This window comes from Elgaria multicarinata, chromosome 3 (assembly GCF_023053635.1).
Source record: "Elgaria multicarinata webbii isolate HBS135686 ecotype San Diego chromosome 3, rElgMul1.1.pri, whole genome shotgun sequence".
NCBI lineage: Eukaryota > Metazoa > Chordata > Lepidosauria > Squamata > Anguidae > Elgaria > Elgaria multicarinata.
The window spans coordinates 153,491,776-153,511,189 of record NC_086173.1 but is presented as its reverse complement, the minus strand read 5'-3'; the positions used below and the strand labels follow the sequence as shown (position 1 = coordinate 153,511,189).

At 46.6% G+C, this 19,414-nt stretch overlaps 1 protein-coding gene and 1 pseudogene across 1 annotated transcript; both read right to left on the bottom strand.

Annotated features, from left to right (window-relative positions):
- Positions 1-1,571: 1,571 nt before the first annotated feature.
- Positions 1,572-5,183, bottom strand: LOC134395570 (zinc finger protein 239-like). Its single transcript, XM_063121731.1, has 2 exons — positions 3,623-5,183; positions 1,572-2,568 (listed from the first exon to the last, which is right to left on the bottom strand). Exon 1 carries the CDS (start codon positions 5,181-5,183, stop codon positions 4,143-4,145), a length of 1,041 nt encoding a protein of 346 aa, XP_062977801.1. The 3' UTR covers positions 1,572-2,568; positions 3,623-4,142.
- Positions 5,184-5,356: 173 nt separating this feature from the next.
- Positions 5,357-19,179, bottom strand: LOC134396063 (E3 ubiquitin-protein ligase TRIM7-like; annotated as a pseudogene).
- Positions 19,180-19,414: the final 235 nt, after the last annotated feature.

Below are 19,414 nucleotides of genomic sequence, written 5' to 3'. Positions count from 1 at the left end.
TGCTCCACGTGTGCTAATGCCTAACTGGACCCTTCCCAAATAGAAACCTTTTCTTTATGTATTTTGCCACGGTCAGTCCAGGAGGAAACAGAGAGTGGCCTTTGATCGGGTGTTTAGGAAACAACAGAGGAAAGGGAATTGGCGTAGCTGGCGGGCGGCTCGATTGGTTCCAGCCATGGCCTACAGTCAGCCAAAACAAATGTAAACACCACATAACTAACCCTGATTTTAAAAAGAAAATCCTGATCATGTGAATTCTAAATCAGAGCTTCCGTCATGACCAGAGGAATGGAACGGAGTGGGCTTCTGCTGCCCGCAGGCCAAACACTTTGACTTGGCAATACAGGATCATATCATTTGGTTTCTAGGAAAGGGCATTCTTAAAAGTAAACAGAAGAAAATGGGCTTCTGTAACCATGTAAATGCCCTCCTTGCTGCCCCCGGACTCTAAAGGGCTTTTAACAACTGCTGCAGGGAGCAGCGTCAACCCTGGTGGGCCTGGCTTGCCTCTGCCAGCCCCGGTTCTGAGGCTGAGTTCGTCTGCCTGTGCCCCCATCACCTGCGTCTCCCTGGGTGGTCTCTTGGTGCCCCCTCCACTAGGCTGCAGGGCCTTGGACTTCAGCCCCCATGTCCAGCCTTAGGTGCCCCACCATTGTGCTGGGGGTGAAGTTTCGGTGGGGGATTCTCACTATTAGGGGAAGAGGCCAGGAGGTCTGTCTTTTTAATTTTATTGTTGAAAAAAAAATTAAATCCACATGTAATAATGCCTTTCCAGATATTTCAAACTGTATCCTGGGAACAAGAGAACTAGGATGACCCTATGAAGACGAGGACAGAATGTGGAAATAAGAAAGGTGATGGGGAAAGAGTATTAAATGTTAGGAAAGGTTAGACTGTGGTCACCCAGTGAAGGATTTGCAGTCAGAAAAGATATTTGAGGGAAGGGGAGACTGCATCACACAGAATATAGCAAAAGATTCAAAGTGCAGCAAAAGCTACAAAAGTAGGAATGACTGAAGTTCATTTCAGATACCTTGAATGTCTCACTTGTTCTTTATTCCAGTGATTTTAACATTAAGATGTTATGTAGAACAGGTTTGTCTTAATTGTGTCCTGTGATCAGACATTATTATTATTATTATTATTATTATTATTATTATTATTATTATTATTTATTTATATAGCACCATCAATGTACATGGTGCTGTACAGAGTAAAACAGTAAATAGCAAGACCCTGCCGCATAGGCTTACAATCTAAAAACCACTGCTGAGAAATGTGTACCTTGCAAATCAGAACATCCGGAAGCATTTTGTCAAATGCCTTGCTGGTCATGGTATACTACCCTTTTAAGGCAGTTTACACACTAAAATCATCATAAAACACAATACAAATTTTAAAAAATCAGTATCACTAACCACAATTCAACTACACTGTCTAAATCCAACAATAAAATAGTAAAAAAAAAAACCAGCCACAACTTTAAAAATCCGTTTATTTATTGGATGTTTAGTAATATTTTGAGTAATTTAATTAGCACAAATCTAAAAGGGAATTTTTTTTTTTAAAAAAATGATTTACTCCTAGGAGTTTCTAGTACCACATAGATTTAAAACAATGTACTCTAACCTGCTAAAAGAATGCTGGACATCTCAGACTATTTACATTTTATCTATTTTTTAGGACTGCTGAATATTAAATAATTCTGGAAAGAAATATTGGAGATCACCTTTGAAATGTCAGTGAACTGCTGTACTCTAGACCAAAAAATAATTCTGTTGGGGTATTTTAAGGAACACATTGACCTAGGGGAAACCCAACTGTTAGCTATTCTATTGCCTATAGCAGGAATTTGCATTGCCTGTTAATGGGGGTTATCTCAAATCCCACAGCCATCTAATTGGTGAAGGAAAATCTGAGCTTTATCAATTAAACTAACAGTACTTCCTAAGGAATCAGCAAAGAACTACACACACAAAAATACATTCATAGAAAAATGGTACTTTTTCATAAACCTTTTTCTTTACAATTGAACTATTCTAAATGTGTAGGGTTGGTCTCTGAACATTAGTTGTTGGCATTTTTCCCAATTGAATTTATATTGTATTACGGTAGTACCTTTTCATAAAAAATATTTTTTAACAAGCTGGGCCAACTTCAAATTAATCAGGTGAAAGTGAACAACCATGTCTTTAAAACATTTATCAGGGGCTAATCCAATTTCCCATGTCAGGGAATTCCTCAGTATTGAGGCCACCACAGAGAAGCCCCTATCTCTTGTTCTCATCAACTTAATAGATCTTGTTGGTGAGCCCATGAGCGGGACTCAGAGATCACTCTTAAGGGCTGGGGAGACTTGTTGGCTCTTCAAATATATCCTCCCAAGTGGATTCTTCAAAGGCTGTGTTCGGACCGCACAACAATCCATGGTGGGTTAATAGTCAAAGATTGAGGGGATACTCCCCGCACGACATGATTATAATCAAATATGGTATAGATTAAGGCCAGCATTGAGTTGTCTATTAGTCGACGGTGCATTCGATTGACAAAAGGCCCTTCCCTCTCTACCTGATGTTCTCCTGATGTTCACGATCGTATCTCGGCATGTCTTTCAGATATCTCAGCTTGGCTGCTTCATCGTCGCTTGAAGCTTAACATGGCAAAGACTGAATTGCTTGTTTTTCCTCCTAAACCTTCTCCTCATCTCTCATTCTCTCTTACTGTCAATGATGTTACGCTTACTCCGGTCAAGGAAGCTCGTAGCCTTGGCTTTATCTTCGACTCCTCGCTCTCCTTTATTCCTCATATTGAGGCAGTAGCTAAATCTTGTCGATTTTTCCTGTATAATATTGCCAGGATTCGATCATTTTTGTCTGTCTCTTCTGCCAAGACGCTTGTTCATGCACTGGTTATTTCACGGTTGGACTACTGCAACCTTCTTCTCTCTGGCCTTCCCTCTTCTCACATCAGCCCGTTGGTTTCTGTTCACCACTCTGCCGCAAAGATCATCTTCTTAGCACGCCGCTCCGACCATGTTACCCCGCTTCTGAAATCTCTTCATTGGCTTCCAATTCACTTCAGAATCCAATATAAACTTCTCCTGTTAACCTTCAAAGCTTTTCACGGTCTAGCTCCTTCCTATCTCTCCTCTCTCATCTCACACTATTGCCCCGCTCGTGCTCTTCGCTCCTCTGATGCCATGTTTCTCGCCTGCCCAAGGGCCTCTACTTCCCTTGCTCGGCTTCGTCCATTTTCGTCTGCTGCCCCTTACGCCTGGAACGCTCTTCCAGAACATTTGAGAACTACAAGTTCAACCACAGCTTTTAAAGCTCAACTAAAAACTTTTCTTTTTCCTAAAGCTTTTAAAACTTGATGTTGTGCAGACTTCTACTGTTACTTTCTACTGTTAGTTTTTCCCTACCCTGTGCCTGCTTACCCTTCCCTGTACCTGTTGGCATTCTCTTCCTCTCCTTATTGTTTTACTATGATTTTATTAGATTGTAAGCCTATGCGGCAGGGTCTTGCTATTTACTGTTTTACTCTGTACAGCACCATGTACATTGATGGTGCTATATAAATAAATAATAATAATAATAATAATAATAATAATAATAATAATAACCTCCCTCAGTCCCATTGGTATCCCATCAGCTATTGCGAGTTCTGCCATCTGAACTAGAGTGGCAGCAGCTGCTCTGTTCACTTTTGCCAGGAGACTCTGTAGTCGCCGAAAATAACAAACTGTGTGCAATGAAATAGCCAACGGTGCCCAACAGACGACACAATAACCAAAGGTTGTTCAAATAATCAACTCTGCACAGTGTGGGTTATTTGTGTTGCTTATTTTGGCCAAATAATCAACCAGGGCGTGAAAAAGTCCTGACAGACAACATAATAATCGAGTGTTGACTGTTTAACTCACCATTGGTTATCATGTAGTTAGGCAACCATCTGTCAAGTATGCTTTAGGGTGGATTCCTGCATTGAGCAGGGGGTTGGACTCGATGGCCTTATAGGTCCCTTCCAACTCTACTATTCTATGATTCTATGTCATCCGAACCCATGTCATCCGAACCCAGTCAATGTGAAACATGGGTTGAATTATGACCAAATCTCATTCCACACTCCAAGCACTTCTATGGTTATGTGTGAGTTATTTGATGAGGAGTGAGATTTATCTCCTGACTGAAACTCTTTCCACATTCCAAGTAATTATATTGTTTATCCCCCGTGTGAACTGTTTGATGAGAAATTAGATTAATATTCACATGGAAACTGTTTCCACATGCCAACCACTGATATGGTTTCTCCACTGTGTGAGTTCTTTGATGTCTGCTGAGGTTTGTGCTCACACTGAAGCTCTTTCCACATTCCAAGCACTCATATGGCTTCTCCCTTGTGTGAGTTCTTTGATGACAACTAAGGTGTGTGATCAAACTGAACTTCTTTCCACACACCAAGCAGGTATATGGTTTCTCTCCTGTGTGAATTCTTTGATGAGAAGTGAGGTTTGTACACACATTGAAGCTCTTTCCACAGTCCAGGCATTTATATGGTTTCTCCCCTGTGTGAATTCTTTGATGTCTACTGAGATTTGTGCTCACATTGAAGCTCTTTCCGCACTCTGCACATTTATATGGTTTCTCCCCTGTGTGAATTCTTTGATGTCTGCTGAGGTTTCTGCTCACATTGAAACTCTTTCCACACTCCAGGCATTCATATGGCTTCTCCCCTGTGTGAATTCTTTGATGAGAAGTGAGATGTGTGCTCACACTGAAGCTCTTGCCACACTCCAGGCATTTATATGGTTTCTCCCCTGTGTGAATTCTTTGATGATCGCTGAGGCTTGTGCTTCTATTGAAGCTTTTGCCACACTCTGCACATTTATATGGTTTCTCCCCCGTGTGAATTCTTCGATGAGAAATAAGGCTTGAGCTCACACTGTAGCTCTTTCCACACTCCTGGCACTTAAATAGTTTTTCTCCTAGATGGATTTTCGAATGAGCTTTGAGACTTGCTTTAGAATCAAAGCTCTTGTTACACACACAGCATTTACTCCTTTCCTTTCTTTTATCAATTTTTCCTTGGACTGCACTTTCATGGTAGTCATTGCTCTCAGACGTAGGGGATTTCTTCTTCCTCTTCTGGGTTGTTTCATCCTTTCTTCTCTCCTGTTCTTGCATTTTACATCCACCTCTTTTGGGGGTTTCCCTACATGGTTCTCCATGAGTCTCAGTTTCACCGGGACATTCTGGCCCCACAGCGAGACACTGATGCACCTGAGCTGCTTGGCATAGGGCAGACATGTGACCAAGGGCACGTTTGTGGGCACGCCCCATAGAGCGGCCATGTTGCCTTCCTTTTCGGTTTCCGAAATATGGTCACCCTAAGCATGATGAGAGAACCCTTGTTCCCAAGGCTGTAACTTATTTTATTTAATGAAAATAACGAAGGTGGACATATTAGACTCTCTATAATAGCAATTTCCCTGGACTTGCTGAATCCAAGCCCACCCACAGGCCATTCTCAATGGAAATCACATGGAAGATGCATTTGTCTTCGTGAAACAGCAGAACGAGAGGCCTTTTGGGATATGGAGACTTTGGCAAGAATGTCACATCAGGATCTCTGACAAGGTACAACGCACCCGTGTGTGTGTATGTGTGTGTGTTTGTGCAAAAAGAGAGAGAGAGAGTTTTTGTGGTGGGTTTTCCATCTAAGGATATAATGAAAATCTTGTGGAGAGGGAAACAAGGAAAATGGAAAATGAAACATAGACTGAAGGTCATGGAAGCAGTGCAGTTAAAAAAAATGTTGGTCTGGATTATTGATGAGCTTCTGTCTCTTTAAGGGATGAGAGAAGTCTGGGAAAAGGGAGGGAGGAAATCAGGCACCATTTTAGCCCATGGAGTTCTGGTGTCTGCGACTGGAGGCCTCTCAGGGGGCCTTTGCAGAAGGGGAAAAGGGGCCCTTGACAAAGGGAGGTTTGGTGCTTAGACTAACCAGTCTAGTGTGGAGAGGAGGGAGAGTGAGGAAGGCTCTGAGCTGCCTTAAGGAGAGATGCTGAGGTGGGATTTCAGCACTACATAAAAGAAGGGCAGAATTGTCTCTCCTGCAAAGGAGGCTCCAGAGAAGGCGTAGAGGAGGGTCCCCCTGTCAGCATCGTAAAAGGACACCTGCCCCTCATTGCAGTTCAGAGACACTCGGATCTTCTTGAGCTTCCCACTCAGGGACAGAGGAGGGTAATGAGGGGGGTCGAAAGCCCTATATACACCTCCATAACACCCCACAACCCAGATTCCTTCCTCAGGACTAAAATCAATCCAGCCTTTTCTCCTCACAGACTTTCTGACGACCCCCACAGCCCAGTTTCCCTCACTTCCCACACTGACTTCCCAGAAATGTCTGCCTGCCGTGAATCCCTCACGTCCCAGGACAAAAGCATGTTGGTCAAATCTCTCAGGATTGTTGGGCAGATCTTGCCGTTTGTCTCCCCTTCTCACACTTTTATGGTCCTCAGACAAGATGAGGCTGGGATGAGCTGTGTCTGGATCCAGAGTGACATTTGCTGCTGGGGATGGAGAGAGAGGAGGAAAAGAGAAGGTCAGCAGAATCTTCTGGGACAACGGCGGAGGTCTTAAGTGTTAACACCCCACAGGGATCATCGATTTCCTATAAAATCAGGGAATGTGAAAACAACTCAGTATGATAACAGGAACATGAATACCTCCAATGCTCACAGCAGAACCAACATGAAAGCTCCCCCAAACCACTTTCCCCAGACCTCTCCTCCCTTTCCCTCCCTCTGTCCTTCCGGCCCATCCTGAGTGGCCAAACTCCCCCTCCCCTGTATTCCCCTCCATTTCCCTGGGAAGCCCCCACAGCCCCTCCCATTCCATGCCCAATTTGCCCCTCCCAGCTAAGGGCTCCTCCCACATTTTACAAGTAAGAAAAAAACCCCACTCTCAAAACACTCAACTCTTTGCTGCTTCCAGATCAGGGCTTTATTGCAGCCTGGCCCTGCCTCATTCCAGGAATGTCATGTTGTCTTCCCCTCCTCTCCCTCCTGAGCTTCTTCTCTTAAGAAGGAACAGATGGAAAAGCTCCAGGATGCCTTCTCATTGGCAGTGCTCTGTGTGTGTGTGTGTGTGTGTGTGTGTGTGTGTGTGTGTGTGTGTGAGTGTGTGTGTGTGTGTGTGTGTGTGCTGGGTGAGGAGGGTGGAGGGAGGCAGGAGAGCAGAGAATTCACCACCACCCCTTGATGCGGCCTCTGTGAATGGGACAACTGAGACTTCCAGGGGGAATGAGGAGTCTCCATTCTTCTGAGCAGAGAGCAGCCAGCTGGTGCTGCCCTCCCTCTTGGCAACAGATAACTGGGTTGTCAATAGAACTATGAAAATCTAGTATCTCGTTCGCTTTTGCAGCAGTTGGAGGCTCCACCTTGGGTGCAAGATACAAACATGCAAAGGAGCCCTTTCTCTTGCCAGTGTTTTGGGTGGCCCATTTCGTTTTATAAAATGCTAATATGAGACTTTTGTGTCTCATATTATGTCTCTTTTATGTCTCTTTGAATGTTCCTCAGTGATATACCTCTGCCTGCTCAAGTGTGCATGGATGGCCAGAGCTCCACACAACTGGGAGCTTTGCTTTCTCACATGTCCTGATTGTATGGAGCCCTCCCTAGGCGCAGTCACCTCTATACATGGACACGTCTTGCAAAAGTGCATTTGAATGCATGGGAAGTATGGAGGGGAGGAGTCCATAGCTCCACCCCCCTGTCTGTGCCTGCTTTGTTGATATGGAGAACCCAACATCACTACAGAGTTGCTGATTACTCATAATTAACCTGTTTACCGTTCCGAAGGGTGCAGGACAGAACGGTTTAAGCACAGTGAAATGAAGCCAGTGAAATATCTGACCAGTCCATATCTCTCCTGTGCATTTGGTTCACATTGGTTTTGTGAACCGCCCAGACAGCTTCCACTATTGGATGGTACAGAAATGTAATAAATAAATAAACTGGAAATGTACCTTTCATCGGAGGTAGTCCAGTTAGCAGCGCATCTGGGGAAGGAAATGATAGAAACTTTAAGAGGCCCATTATGAATCAAGTAGAAACCAATCTGCTAAAAGGGAGATCCTCTTTGTAACTTTAAACTGATTCCAAATAACAGTACAAGTCTATGCGTGTTTCTCAGTGTTTCGTTTCATCTGAAGCCAGTGGGGGAGGCTCATTGGGAAGGTTACCAAGTCAACCCACAACCGCACCACAGGCCATGGGTCTGGAGTGGCTCCTTACCACCCCAACAAGCCACCCTCACTAGATTCAGACGACACGAGAAGCCTTTGCCCAGCCAGAATAACTATGCAAACCAGGCCAGCACTCAACAAGCCCAAGCCACCGGGGCTTAGTAGCCACCCTGGAGTCATGCAAACTGGCCCAGTAAGTCCCATCATGTTCAGTGCAGCTTAACCTCAACCAAGCATATCTAGGACTGCAACCGAAATAATAAAACAAAACTTAAGAAAATCCTCTGTAGAACATAGAAAATGAGAAGCAGAAGGCAGAACTAGGATAGAGGTTGTATTTCATTCCCCTTCCTATGGCGAGAACAGCCCTCATGGGCTACAATTTAGCCTTGTAAATCTTATATACCTGAAGCTCCAAAAAGGGTTTTTTAAATTCCTTCCCCTGTTCCTGTGTTTGCTCCGTTGTCTTTCAATTCTCATGAATTCGTAGCCATTTAAACCAGGGGTCTAGTCCTAATCCAACCTATGGGACACCACAATCCGGCCTGCACAGCCTCTTGGTCTTCCTCCAGGGGAATGAGCTGAGTCTCCAAGCCCCCCCCCTCTGGAGGAATCCCCTTGGAGGGCCCCCCCACAGCTATCTCTGATCAGGGATAGTGGTGGGCTTGTGCAGCAGCCTGAGCAAGGGCACTCACCTGGGCTAGACTGAGTGACCACATTACACCAGTTTTAAAATCTCTTCACTGGCTGCCAATTAGTTTCTGGGTGAAGTATAAAGTGTTGGTTATCACCTTTAAAGCCCTACATAGTTTGGGTCCAGGCTACCTGCGGGATCGCCTCCTCCCGTACAATCCGCCCCGCACACACAGGTCCTCTGGGAAGAATTTACTCCAGACAACGAAAACAAGGCTGACAACTAGTACCCAGCGGACCTTTTCCTCTGCTGCTCCCAGCTAATGGAATGACCTGCCGGGAGAGATTCGTCAACTTCGGTTTTCCGGATTTTAAGAAAGCTATAAAGACGGATCTCTTCCGGCAGGCCTACGCAGTTGAATTTTAAGATGCCTTTTAATAATGTGCTGCTATTAATGATGTATTAGTTTTGAATGTTTCGATCCAAAGGGAGAGGTGGGTAACAAATAAATATTATTATTATTATTATTATTATTATTATTATTATTATTATTATTATTTCTCACAGTTGGAGCAGTCCCAATGCGCACCCCTCTCATCCCCATGGCTATCTCCAATCTCGGAACAATAACAGGAGCATGCATGGGAGGTGGTCCGGAAGTGTGGCTGCTACCCACGGTGGGGGTGAGTCCCAATGCCTTCCAACCATCATCCCTATAGCTATTTCTGATCTGAGAGCAGAGAAAATGGGGATGAAGGGAATGAATGGCAGGACTGACCTTCCCTGTGCAGGGGATTCCCAGCACCCAGGCCGCATCACATCAGATCAGAGGGATGGATGCGGAGGGGGCTGGACCTCTTTCACTGTCAGGGGAGGAGGCACCGTTGCAGTCCTCCTTCCAGCATCAGTGGGGGGAAAGGAATGGGGTCCCATCACCTGCCCCGTAGTGTGTGAGGTGGAGGGCAATCTGGACCCCACCCCAAAATAGCTCTGCAGCCTTGATTTTAAAAAAGGAAAGGGAGGGATAAATGGACAGTTCTCACAGTGGAGATCAGTGATGGGGACCCCGAAGGGTGAAGGGAGACCACGGCTATTGAATCCGTGAATAAAGAAGATGGTGTCAGGAGTAAGCAGCATGGAAGGAGAGGAATCAGTGCACAAAACTCCCAATCGAGAGAAGCAGTGGGGCCCCCAAAGGGAACTCTTTCCTTATCTCTTTCCTGCAGTTTAGATTCATGAGTGGGGGATATGGAGTCAAGAGTAAACAGGGAGGTTGACACACTTAATTATTCTGGATGGTGAAAACCCAAAGCAGAATTGGAGAACCTTCAAGAAACCTTCGCCAGTGTGAGCAGATGGGCAACAAAATGCACTCTGGGTATTCCTGGAGGAAAAGGAAATGGTGGCCAGGCTGCCAAAATGGAAGCTTGCTGTTTACTGCTGTTGACACCGTTTGTAGCACCAACAAAATAAAATAAATTAATGCCCAGCACTGCATCCCTGCAGCCATGCTTCCTTACCTTTGAATTGCTTCACGACTCTCTCCAGAAAGGGATTTATTTCATGGAAGTCCCAGATCTTCTGCTTCAGCGCTGGAGGGAAAGCTGCTGGATTCTCAAATGTCTCCTTCTCACTCCTGGTGGTGAGGGAAAAAGGTAACCCACATCCATTCAATCCAAATGGAAATTGCAGAAAGCTCAGAACAGAGAATGGGCAACGTTTGTTGGGGGAGGGAGCATCAGCCACACTGGCCCATACAGAACCCTTTGGGAGCCACACCAGTGAGCATGGCTGGGGGAGGGGGTGAGCGGGGCAGATGGGATGCTTGTGTTTGTGTCTAGTTAGGGTTAGTGGTCTGTGTTTTGCCTGTGCAGGGGGGTTGCCTGTGTTGTTGTTTTGGGGGAAGGTTTGGTCTGTGGAGTTGTTGTATGTGTGTTTTGGGGTGAGATGTTTTGTAGGCAGAGAGGAGCCTCCAACCATGTGTGATGGAGGGAAGGAAGGAAAGGAGTGCTGGTCCCTGTTTTAATCACTGAGATGTTGGAGACCAATGTCCTCTGCCCAGGAGTATGGAGGGAGCCATGTGCTTCCCATGCGATCCAGACCCTTCCCACCATCATGGAAATGAGTGGGATCCACTTACCTCTGCAAGGTGTTTCTCACGTCCTGCAAAGAAAGGAGAGAGAGAAGAGGGAACTCAGTGCCTGCCAGTCACCCATCTATGGTACCCTGGTCCTTCTCATGCTCAAGTGCTGATGCTTCCACATAGCACACCCACCCACTCAATGACTATGAGGAATAGATAAAACATCCTACAATGGGGGTTCAAGAGGCCTTGGTCAAACTCTCAGGCTTTCACAACAGAGAGACATTGATCTGCATTTTAAGGCAGTGGTCTTCCACAGGTCCAGATCCAAGAACCACGAGGGACGCCAACCTGCAACATGGGCCCCACTTTCAAAATTGCCCAACATGGTGGCACCACCTTTGCAGTGACCCATCTGGACTGATCTTGTGACCCACTTTTGGGTCACAGCCAACCCTGTTGGCCTATTTCCCTGTGCAGAGTCACTGACAGTTTAGAGTCTCTCTTTTATGACAAGAAAGTACTCCAAGATGGGGACATTTCCCTTGACAAAAAAGAGGAATGCCAGCAGTGACAGTGCTTCAAGCCCTGGCTTCTTCAAGTAACGGGAATTTCCACAAACCCACAAGAATCTCAGGGATACATTCATTAATTGGAGAAATGCGATGCTAGGGCATTCTTTATAAGCGTGCAAAATCAAAACAACCTGTTATGCAAATAAGAGTACTTAACAGTGCTGGGGGTGGGAGGGAGTTTAGAGTGAACTTTCCAGGTTGGGGGTGGGGGAGGAAGGTTCCAAGGGGGGTTTCTCTTAGAACAGGGCAGTGAGACATGGGGCTTCTCTAAATAAGTGATTTATAGCATGCTCCTGACTGGCCTCTCACAGAAGTTTGGGGTCTTTCCGACGATGTCTCCTGCACCTTCCCCCATTTATTCCGTTAAAAGAAAACCCCTGGATATCCTGGTTCTTCAACTACATCTCAAGACTTCCCACCATGTGCAGCCAAAGTTGCACTTCAAAACCTCCACTAGAGGGCGCTGTCCCCTTCATTCTTGCTATGAGCACCGGGAGGAGGGAGAAGTTTGTTGGATCCTGGAATGGATCCTGGTTATGTTTCCAGGGATTTACTAATTGCTGAGGAGCTGGAGGAATCAGAAGACTCAGCAGAAAACTTAAAGGTCAACGTTGCACCTGGACATTGATGTCATGATTGAATAATTGGTAACTTGATTGTTTCAATTAAGGGATTGCAAGCAGTTGCATCACTGTACAGTTAGCCTATAAAAAGGATTGTATTCCCATGTACATGTAACTCACTCACTCCATCTATGTATCAGAGCTGTATTGACTGACCGTATGTAAGTATTTGTATTTGTGATTGCCATAACTAAATTATATTTTTATATGCCAGTAAAGGTTTCTTTAAACCTACTGAAAGTCTCAGTTTTAAGCTGTGTCTGTGCTGACTTTGCTGGAAACCGCTGCAAAACTCTGTTACAAGGTTATTGGCCAGAAGCCCAGTCTGGCAATAACTAAAATAAGGTTGTAAATATTAGACCATCAATTCCAGACCACCTGGTTGTCCCTCTCCTGCCGTGTAATGCAAAGCCCCTGGTCACAAAACACACACAGAATAGAAAGAGGGTGCAGGCAAGGAGGCCACTATTGGTCCAAGAACCTCCTGAAACAGGGTGGAATTTCAGGGGTGCCTCTGGGACCCAATCCTGAAACTGAATTTGGGGTGCACTGAAACTCCTGAGTCTCAGCAGGGGAAGGAAAAACATCTGTTTAAAAGGGAGGTTGCAACAGATCTCTGCTTGTGGCAAGATGAGAACCTGAGCAGCCAGACTGGCATTGGGAGGGAGAAAGCTTCTACACCTGAGCCAGGCAGGCTCTTCATTTTAGTTAAACTATTACTCCTATTGGCTGGCTGGGCTTCCGGTGCAGGGGGTGCTCCTCCTCGTCCTCTTCCTTCCTCCTCCAAGCCACGTAGCCTCCTACGGAGAAGCTGTTGTTGCCTTGACTCGACTTGCTCCAATGTGCCCGACAGACAGTGAGTGAGTGAGTATTATTATTATTATTATTATTATTATTATTATTATTATTTATTTATTTATATAGCACCATCAATGTACATGGTGCTGTACAGAGTAAAACAGTAAATAGCAAGACCCTGCCGCATAGGCTTACAATCTAATAAATTGTAAGCAATTTATTAGATTGCTTACAATTTATTAGATTGCACACAGAGTGTGTGTGTGTGGTGCCGCCTCCTCCTTCTCCTCCTCCTGCAAGCCTCCTGTCCTCTCTGAGGATGATGGGCAAGCTGTGTGCTGCTGTTGTGGCATTTATGCATTTATATTTACTCATTTATTATTGCATTAAGCACTTTTCTCCTGCTGCTTTGTTTCCCTCTCTCTCGGCATACAGATCAAGGCATGAGAGGTGCCTGAGAGGACATTTGAGTTCAGATTTTAAAAATTCGCTATCAATCACTGCATGCAGGGATCTGATCCAAACTTGGCTGGCCTAACGTCCTCTTTAAAAGCTGTCACAGTGCCAATTGTCATGTGTTTATCTTTACAACTGAGTGAGGTGTAAGCATGTCTGTTAATTCCCATGTAGCAGTTACCCGACAACGGAGCGGTTTTTCACCAAACTCTCTTGTGGTGCGGAGAGAGGGACCCACTCTGGAAATTGGGGCGGAGAACCGCCTCAACATAGCTCCGTCCTCAATTCTGGGGCAGAGAACACCCACTCTGCACGCCCCTAATGTACACAGGTCTATTTTGAGCGCCTCGCCCGGCCTTACCAATTGCGAAAGCAAGGAAAACCCCGTGGGGGAGTAAAAAATAGCCAAAAGGCAAGGGTGGAACCAACTAATCTTCAACAATGATATTAGCAAAAGTTTTATTGAAGTGCCAGGTGCCTACACGTTTCGAACGCGGTTGCGTTCTTCCTCAGGGCTTTATAACATTCGTGAAGTTATCTGCAGATGACAGATAACTTTTGCTAATACCATTGTCAAAGATTAGTTGGTTCCACCCTTGCCTTTTGTTTAGTTTTTTTACTGGCCTTACCAATGGCGAGCTGAAACTCTCCCCACGGCCTGAGTTCGATCCCAGCGGAAGCTGGTTTCAGGCAGCCGGCTTGGGTCGACTCAGCCTTCCATCCTTCCGAAGTCGGTAAAATGAGTACCCAGTTAGCTGGGGGAAAGGTAATCACGGCCGGGGAAGGCAACGGCAAACCACCCCACTATAAGGCCTGCCAAGAAAATGTCAGTGAAAGCTGGCGTCCCTCCAAGAGTCAGCAATGACTCAGTGCTTGCACAAGAGGTTCCTTTCCTTTTTCCTTTCCTTACCAATGGCAGACTTCTCCCTGTGCTTTCCCAGGCAGGAATGAAGCCTTCCTTTCCATGTCAAAGGAGGTGATTAGGGTTATAATTTTCGCAACTTTGCTTTGGCAAGAATTCTCTTAAAGGTATCACCTTACGGTTGCCAAGTGTCTAAGGGGCCTGCAGTGCCTGCCTTGGGCCTTTTCCTTCTGTAGATGATGGAGGCAGGAAGGTCTTGAAGTCCGCTTTACCCTTGGGAGGAAGTTCCTGGGCTGTTCCTGCCACCGTCTTACCTGCAGGAGTTCACTCGCTGGCTGCTGACCCTTCTCCTCCAACTCCTGGATGAGGCTTTCAAGAGAGGAGAGTTCTTCAGAGAGTTTGGCCTGGTGCTCGTCCCTTCTCCTTGCAATCTCTTCCTCTAAGCCTTCTATCTGGGTCAGCAGAAGCTTCTCTTGTTCCTCCAGAAGCTGCCGTAGTTGTCTGAACTGAGCCACTGTCTTTTTCCTCTCTGCTTTGGTTTCCTTCTGCAAGAAGTGGATGGAAAGGGGAGAAAGGGGAGCCAGAGTCAGAAATAGGACCAAGCTTCACAGCATCAAGAGGCTTAAAGGAATTTTATAGGGAAGTTATTTTAAGTTTTCAGAGATCTTAAATCCATGTTCAGTAGAGAAAAAGATTCCGATAAGATCATAGAATCATAGAATAGCAGAGTTGGAAGGGGCCTACAAGGCCATCAAGTCCAACCCCCTGCTCAATGCAGGAATCCACCCTAAAGCATCCCTGACAGAGGGTTGTCCAGCTGCCTCTTGAAGGCCTCTAGTGTGGGAGAGCCCACAACCTCCGTAGGTAACTGATTCCATTGTCGTACTGCTCTAACAGTCAGGAAGTTTTTCCTGATGTCCAGCTGGAATCTGGCTTCCTTTAACTTGAGCCCGTTATTCCGTGTCCTGCACTCTGGGTGGATCGAGAAGAGATACCAGGGCCCACTCTCAGCCTGGCCTTTCATTAGCCACCGTTCTGGGAGGTTTGGCCATTCCAGGCAAGAGCTGTTCTGCAGAGCCAGGCTGCCTGGGGGCTTTGGATTCCTCTGCAGTTTACGTCACATTTTGACTCATATTGGTTGAAGCCCTTGTTCCCTTCCTAGGGGCTGCCTTGATAGCACCTCATGGGGGCCACATTCCCCCCAAACCCTGTGGTTTCCTTCCTGTGGGTTTGGACTTGCTAATCTCCATGCCAAGGAGGGAGCAGGGGGGGTTCCAGCAATCATCCAGGTACTGGAGCCGCCCCCTTCAGCCCTCTTCCTGGCTTCCGGTGACCAATTGCCAGGCGCCATCTGCCAGGACCGCTCCCCGGATCAGCCATGGAGCAAGGTCAGAGAGCAGAAGACCTCGCTCAGGGAGGAACAGTCAGGGTAAGTCCCTGAATGTTCAGCTGCGGATCTCCACCTATTTGCCCCGAATCAGCCACTGCGTCATCTAACCAACACAGCATAGATTTGGAGCCACCCTGGGCCAAAGACCAAGTGCTTGAGCGTGTGGTGGTTGACAGCTTCAGGCGTTCTTGGGGGAAACGGATCATCTAGACCCATTTCAGTCCTGTTTCAGGCCAGGGCACAGCACTGAAACAGCCTTGGCTGCTCTGACCGACCACCTACTCCGGGTGAAAGACAGGGGGAGTGCTGCCCTGGTGATCTAACTGGACGCCTCAGCAGCTTCTGATACCATTGATCATGGTATCCTGCTGGATTGGCTATGTGAGATGGGAGTAGGAAGCTCCGTGTTCCAGTGGTTCCGCTCCCACTTGCAGGGCCAATTGCAGAAAGTGGTATTGGGGGATTCCTGTTCTACCCCATGGCTATTCCGCCACAGGGCTCTATTCCATCCTCCATGCTGTTCAACATCTCCATGAAGCCACTGGGGGAGGTCATTAGGGGTTTGGTGCCATCTGTATGCTGGTGATGCTCAGCTCTACTTCTCCTTGTCATCGGAGACAGCTGGGGCTGTGAAGGTGCTGGACCAGTGCCTGGAGGCTGTAATGGGCTGGATGAGGGCCAATTGACAGAAGCTGAATCCTGATAAGACGGAAGCTCTGTGGATTGGTGGTTCCCGAGTCCGGGAATTGGGTAAGCGACCTGTTCTGGATGGGGTTGTCCTCCCTCCGAAGGAGCAGGTGTGTAGCTTGGGAGTACTCCTAGATCCACCCTTGTCACTGGAGGCTCGGGTGGACTTCGTGGCCCAGAGTACTTGGGTCAGCTTCGGCTGATCCGCCAGCTCTGGCCTTTCCTGGACAGGGATAACCTAGCCACCGTATTGCACGCACTGGTAACGTCCCGATTAGACTACTGCAATGCACTCTGCATGGGGCTTCCCCTGAAGACGACTCAGAAGTTGCAGCTAATGCAAAATGCAGCAGCTAGACTGAAGACGGGTACATCTCACAGAGACCATATAATACCCGTCTAAAAGGAATTGCATTGGCTTCCTATATGCTTTGGGTCGGAATTCAAGGTGTTGCCAATGACATTTAAAACCCTAAGCAGCTTGGGACCTTGAAACTTGAGGGAGCGCCTCTGCCTATATATCTGCCCGCCTGAGATCTGCTGGAGGAGCCCTCGTCTGTGTCCCACCAAAGGGAGACATACGTTATAATGGGACAGGGGAGAGGGCTTTCTCTATTGTGGCACCTGCCCGTTGTGAACTGCCTTCCCTTTGGAGACCCGACTGGTGACAATGCTGGCTTCATTTCCGTGCCAGGCCCCCGGCTATGTGGAAGTCCTTTGGCGCTGAGTGGCGCTTTGTACCTGCATTTGCCTTCCTTCCCGGTATCTGCACAGGAAGGAAGACAAGTGCGAATTTTCCTCCCCGGTGCCTCTGAAATGTTTTTTAAAAAATGGGGTGGGGAGGAAAGAAATGGGGTCATTCATCCCGGGGGGGGGGGGGGAAGAAAAGAACGTGGCTGTCCCTCCTTTTTTTAACTTAGAAGGCACAATATGTGGAGGTCCGCATATTCAGATTGGAGGTTGCCTGGTCCTCCGAAAATTTGTTAATGTAGAGCTCTGTTTATTTAAATCATGAAATTATAAAAAGGGGGGAGGAATGGCACTGTTGCTCTCCTCTCCTCTCTCCCCCTCTCCATTTTAATCTCCCCCCCCCCCCCGTTTAGAGCCACGGAGCTGGCTCCACTACAAAAAAGGTTGGGGTAAATACCCTACTTTTGGGGAGCGGAGTTTCCAGGGTTTGCCTCTGGATGGCTTCGTATTTCATATTTCATCTGTCTGAAAATGGAAAGATGTGCATTTACGGAGGTGTAAACAGCCGAATGGAAAAGCCCCAGGTTAAAACATGGCTTCTTATCAAAGCCTTTGAAGGCTATATTCTCCATGGTTGCACATAGTTTTAATTGTTTTCAATTGTTTCTAGTGCTTGTTAAAAATTTCTACTCATCTTAATTTGTAGGCTATTTAATATGTTTCTCATTGTTTATATTCTGTACTGTCTACATTGTTCTGTTTTTATCTGTATGCCACCCTTAGATCTCAGTGATATAGGACAGGATACCAATCATTTAAGAAAGAAAGAAACAAATAAATAAATGCTATCATATAGACAGACCCCTAGTAAAACTGACACTTACAAGAAGTTCTTTATTCTCCTTTACTGTTTCTGCCTTATATGCCAGAATTCTTTCTCTCTCTTCCCTGAGAATCTCCAGGCGACGACGGATCAGATCCTGAAGGAAAAACAAAAGTTCATGTTTGGTTTAGTGAGACAGAAAGAGGAAGTGAACAATATCCTTGTTCCCTGAGATCCACCTTTGTACTTGGGAGTGGGGAGGTTCTCAATGGACTTTTTTATACCATTAAAGCCTAAAAAACAAGTTCCTCCATCCACTGGGAGTCTGAGTTTCACATGCACTGAGATGGGGATTGGGGCTGGGGGTCACAGCACCACCACCACCACCTTTGGCCGATAAAGTAAACACTGTGGTACACACAAACCCACCCAGTTTGCTGCTGGAGCCCTCACAACTGCAGCAGAGAGAGAGAGACGGGGGGGGGGGAGGAGAGAGAGAGAGAGAGAGAGAGAGAGAGAGAGAGAGAGAGAGAGAGAGAGAGAGAGAAGGAAAGGTGTGAGAGGAGCAGCTGCAGCATCTTGCCCCTGCTCCCCTACTGCTGCCCCGGTGGGGAGAGAGCCCCCACCCTCCCCCCTCCCGAACCTTTTCAGGCTTCCCGTGGCTGCTATTTGCAGAACAAAGAACGTGCATGTTCACTGCATCCAGGCTATAGCAATGTAATAAAGAAATAGTTCAGTCCCAATATTTTCTTATTGCCAGGACTTTACAGAGAACTTCCCAAGAAGAACCCAGAGTTCTTCCCCCTCCCCACCAAGGTCTACAATGTTCTCCTACGTTGTACTCCTGGGAAGCCTCCTCCAGAGGAGCCACCTCATGTTCTTTGTGCTCTTTGGATCTGTCACACACCACACAGATGGGGGTTTCATGGACTTGCAGAAGAGCTTCAAGGGCTCCTGGTGTTTCTCACAGACTCCCCCCTTCTCCTCTGCCCCCTTGGCCCCCTGATCACCGAATTTCTTGGCAATTTCGACAAAGTTACCCAGCTGCCTATTTGGCTTGAGGTTTTCCTTCTGGAAGGTTCCTTTACACTGGGGGCAGGAGGCCTCTGTGTCCTTCTCCCCCAGATACTTGCTCAGGCAGGCTTGGCAGAAATTGTGGCCACACTCTGCAACGGTCACTGGATCCCTGAAATAATCCAGGCAGATGGAACAAGTGGCTTCTTCACAGAGATCCTGGACAGGACTCCAAGCAGCAGCCATGGCTTTCGTACACTGCAGACAGAATTAGTTTCACTTTCTTGGATTTCAGGAAGTGGGCGTTTGCTTGCTTGTAAATGACTCACCAGGAAATCATTGGCATATAAAAAATGAAGTTAAACAGAGGATCAATCTTTTGATAAAGATAAAATAATTTTAAAAGAATGGGCATGATGAGCGGGGGACATATAATTTGTATAGTTTGACCTGGTATGCCCATCACAGTGGTAAATTATAGCTTATTTAAACTACCTCTGATCACCCCAAGATGCCTACAGATTGAGCA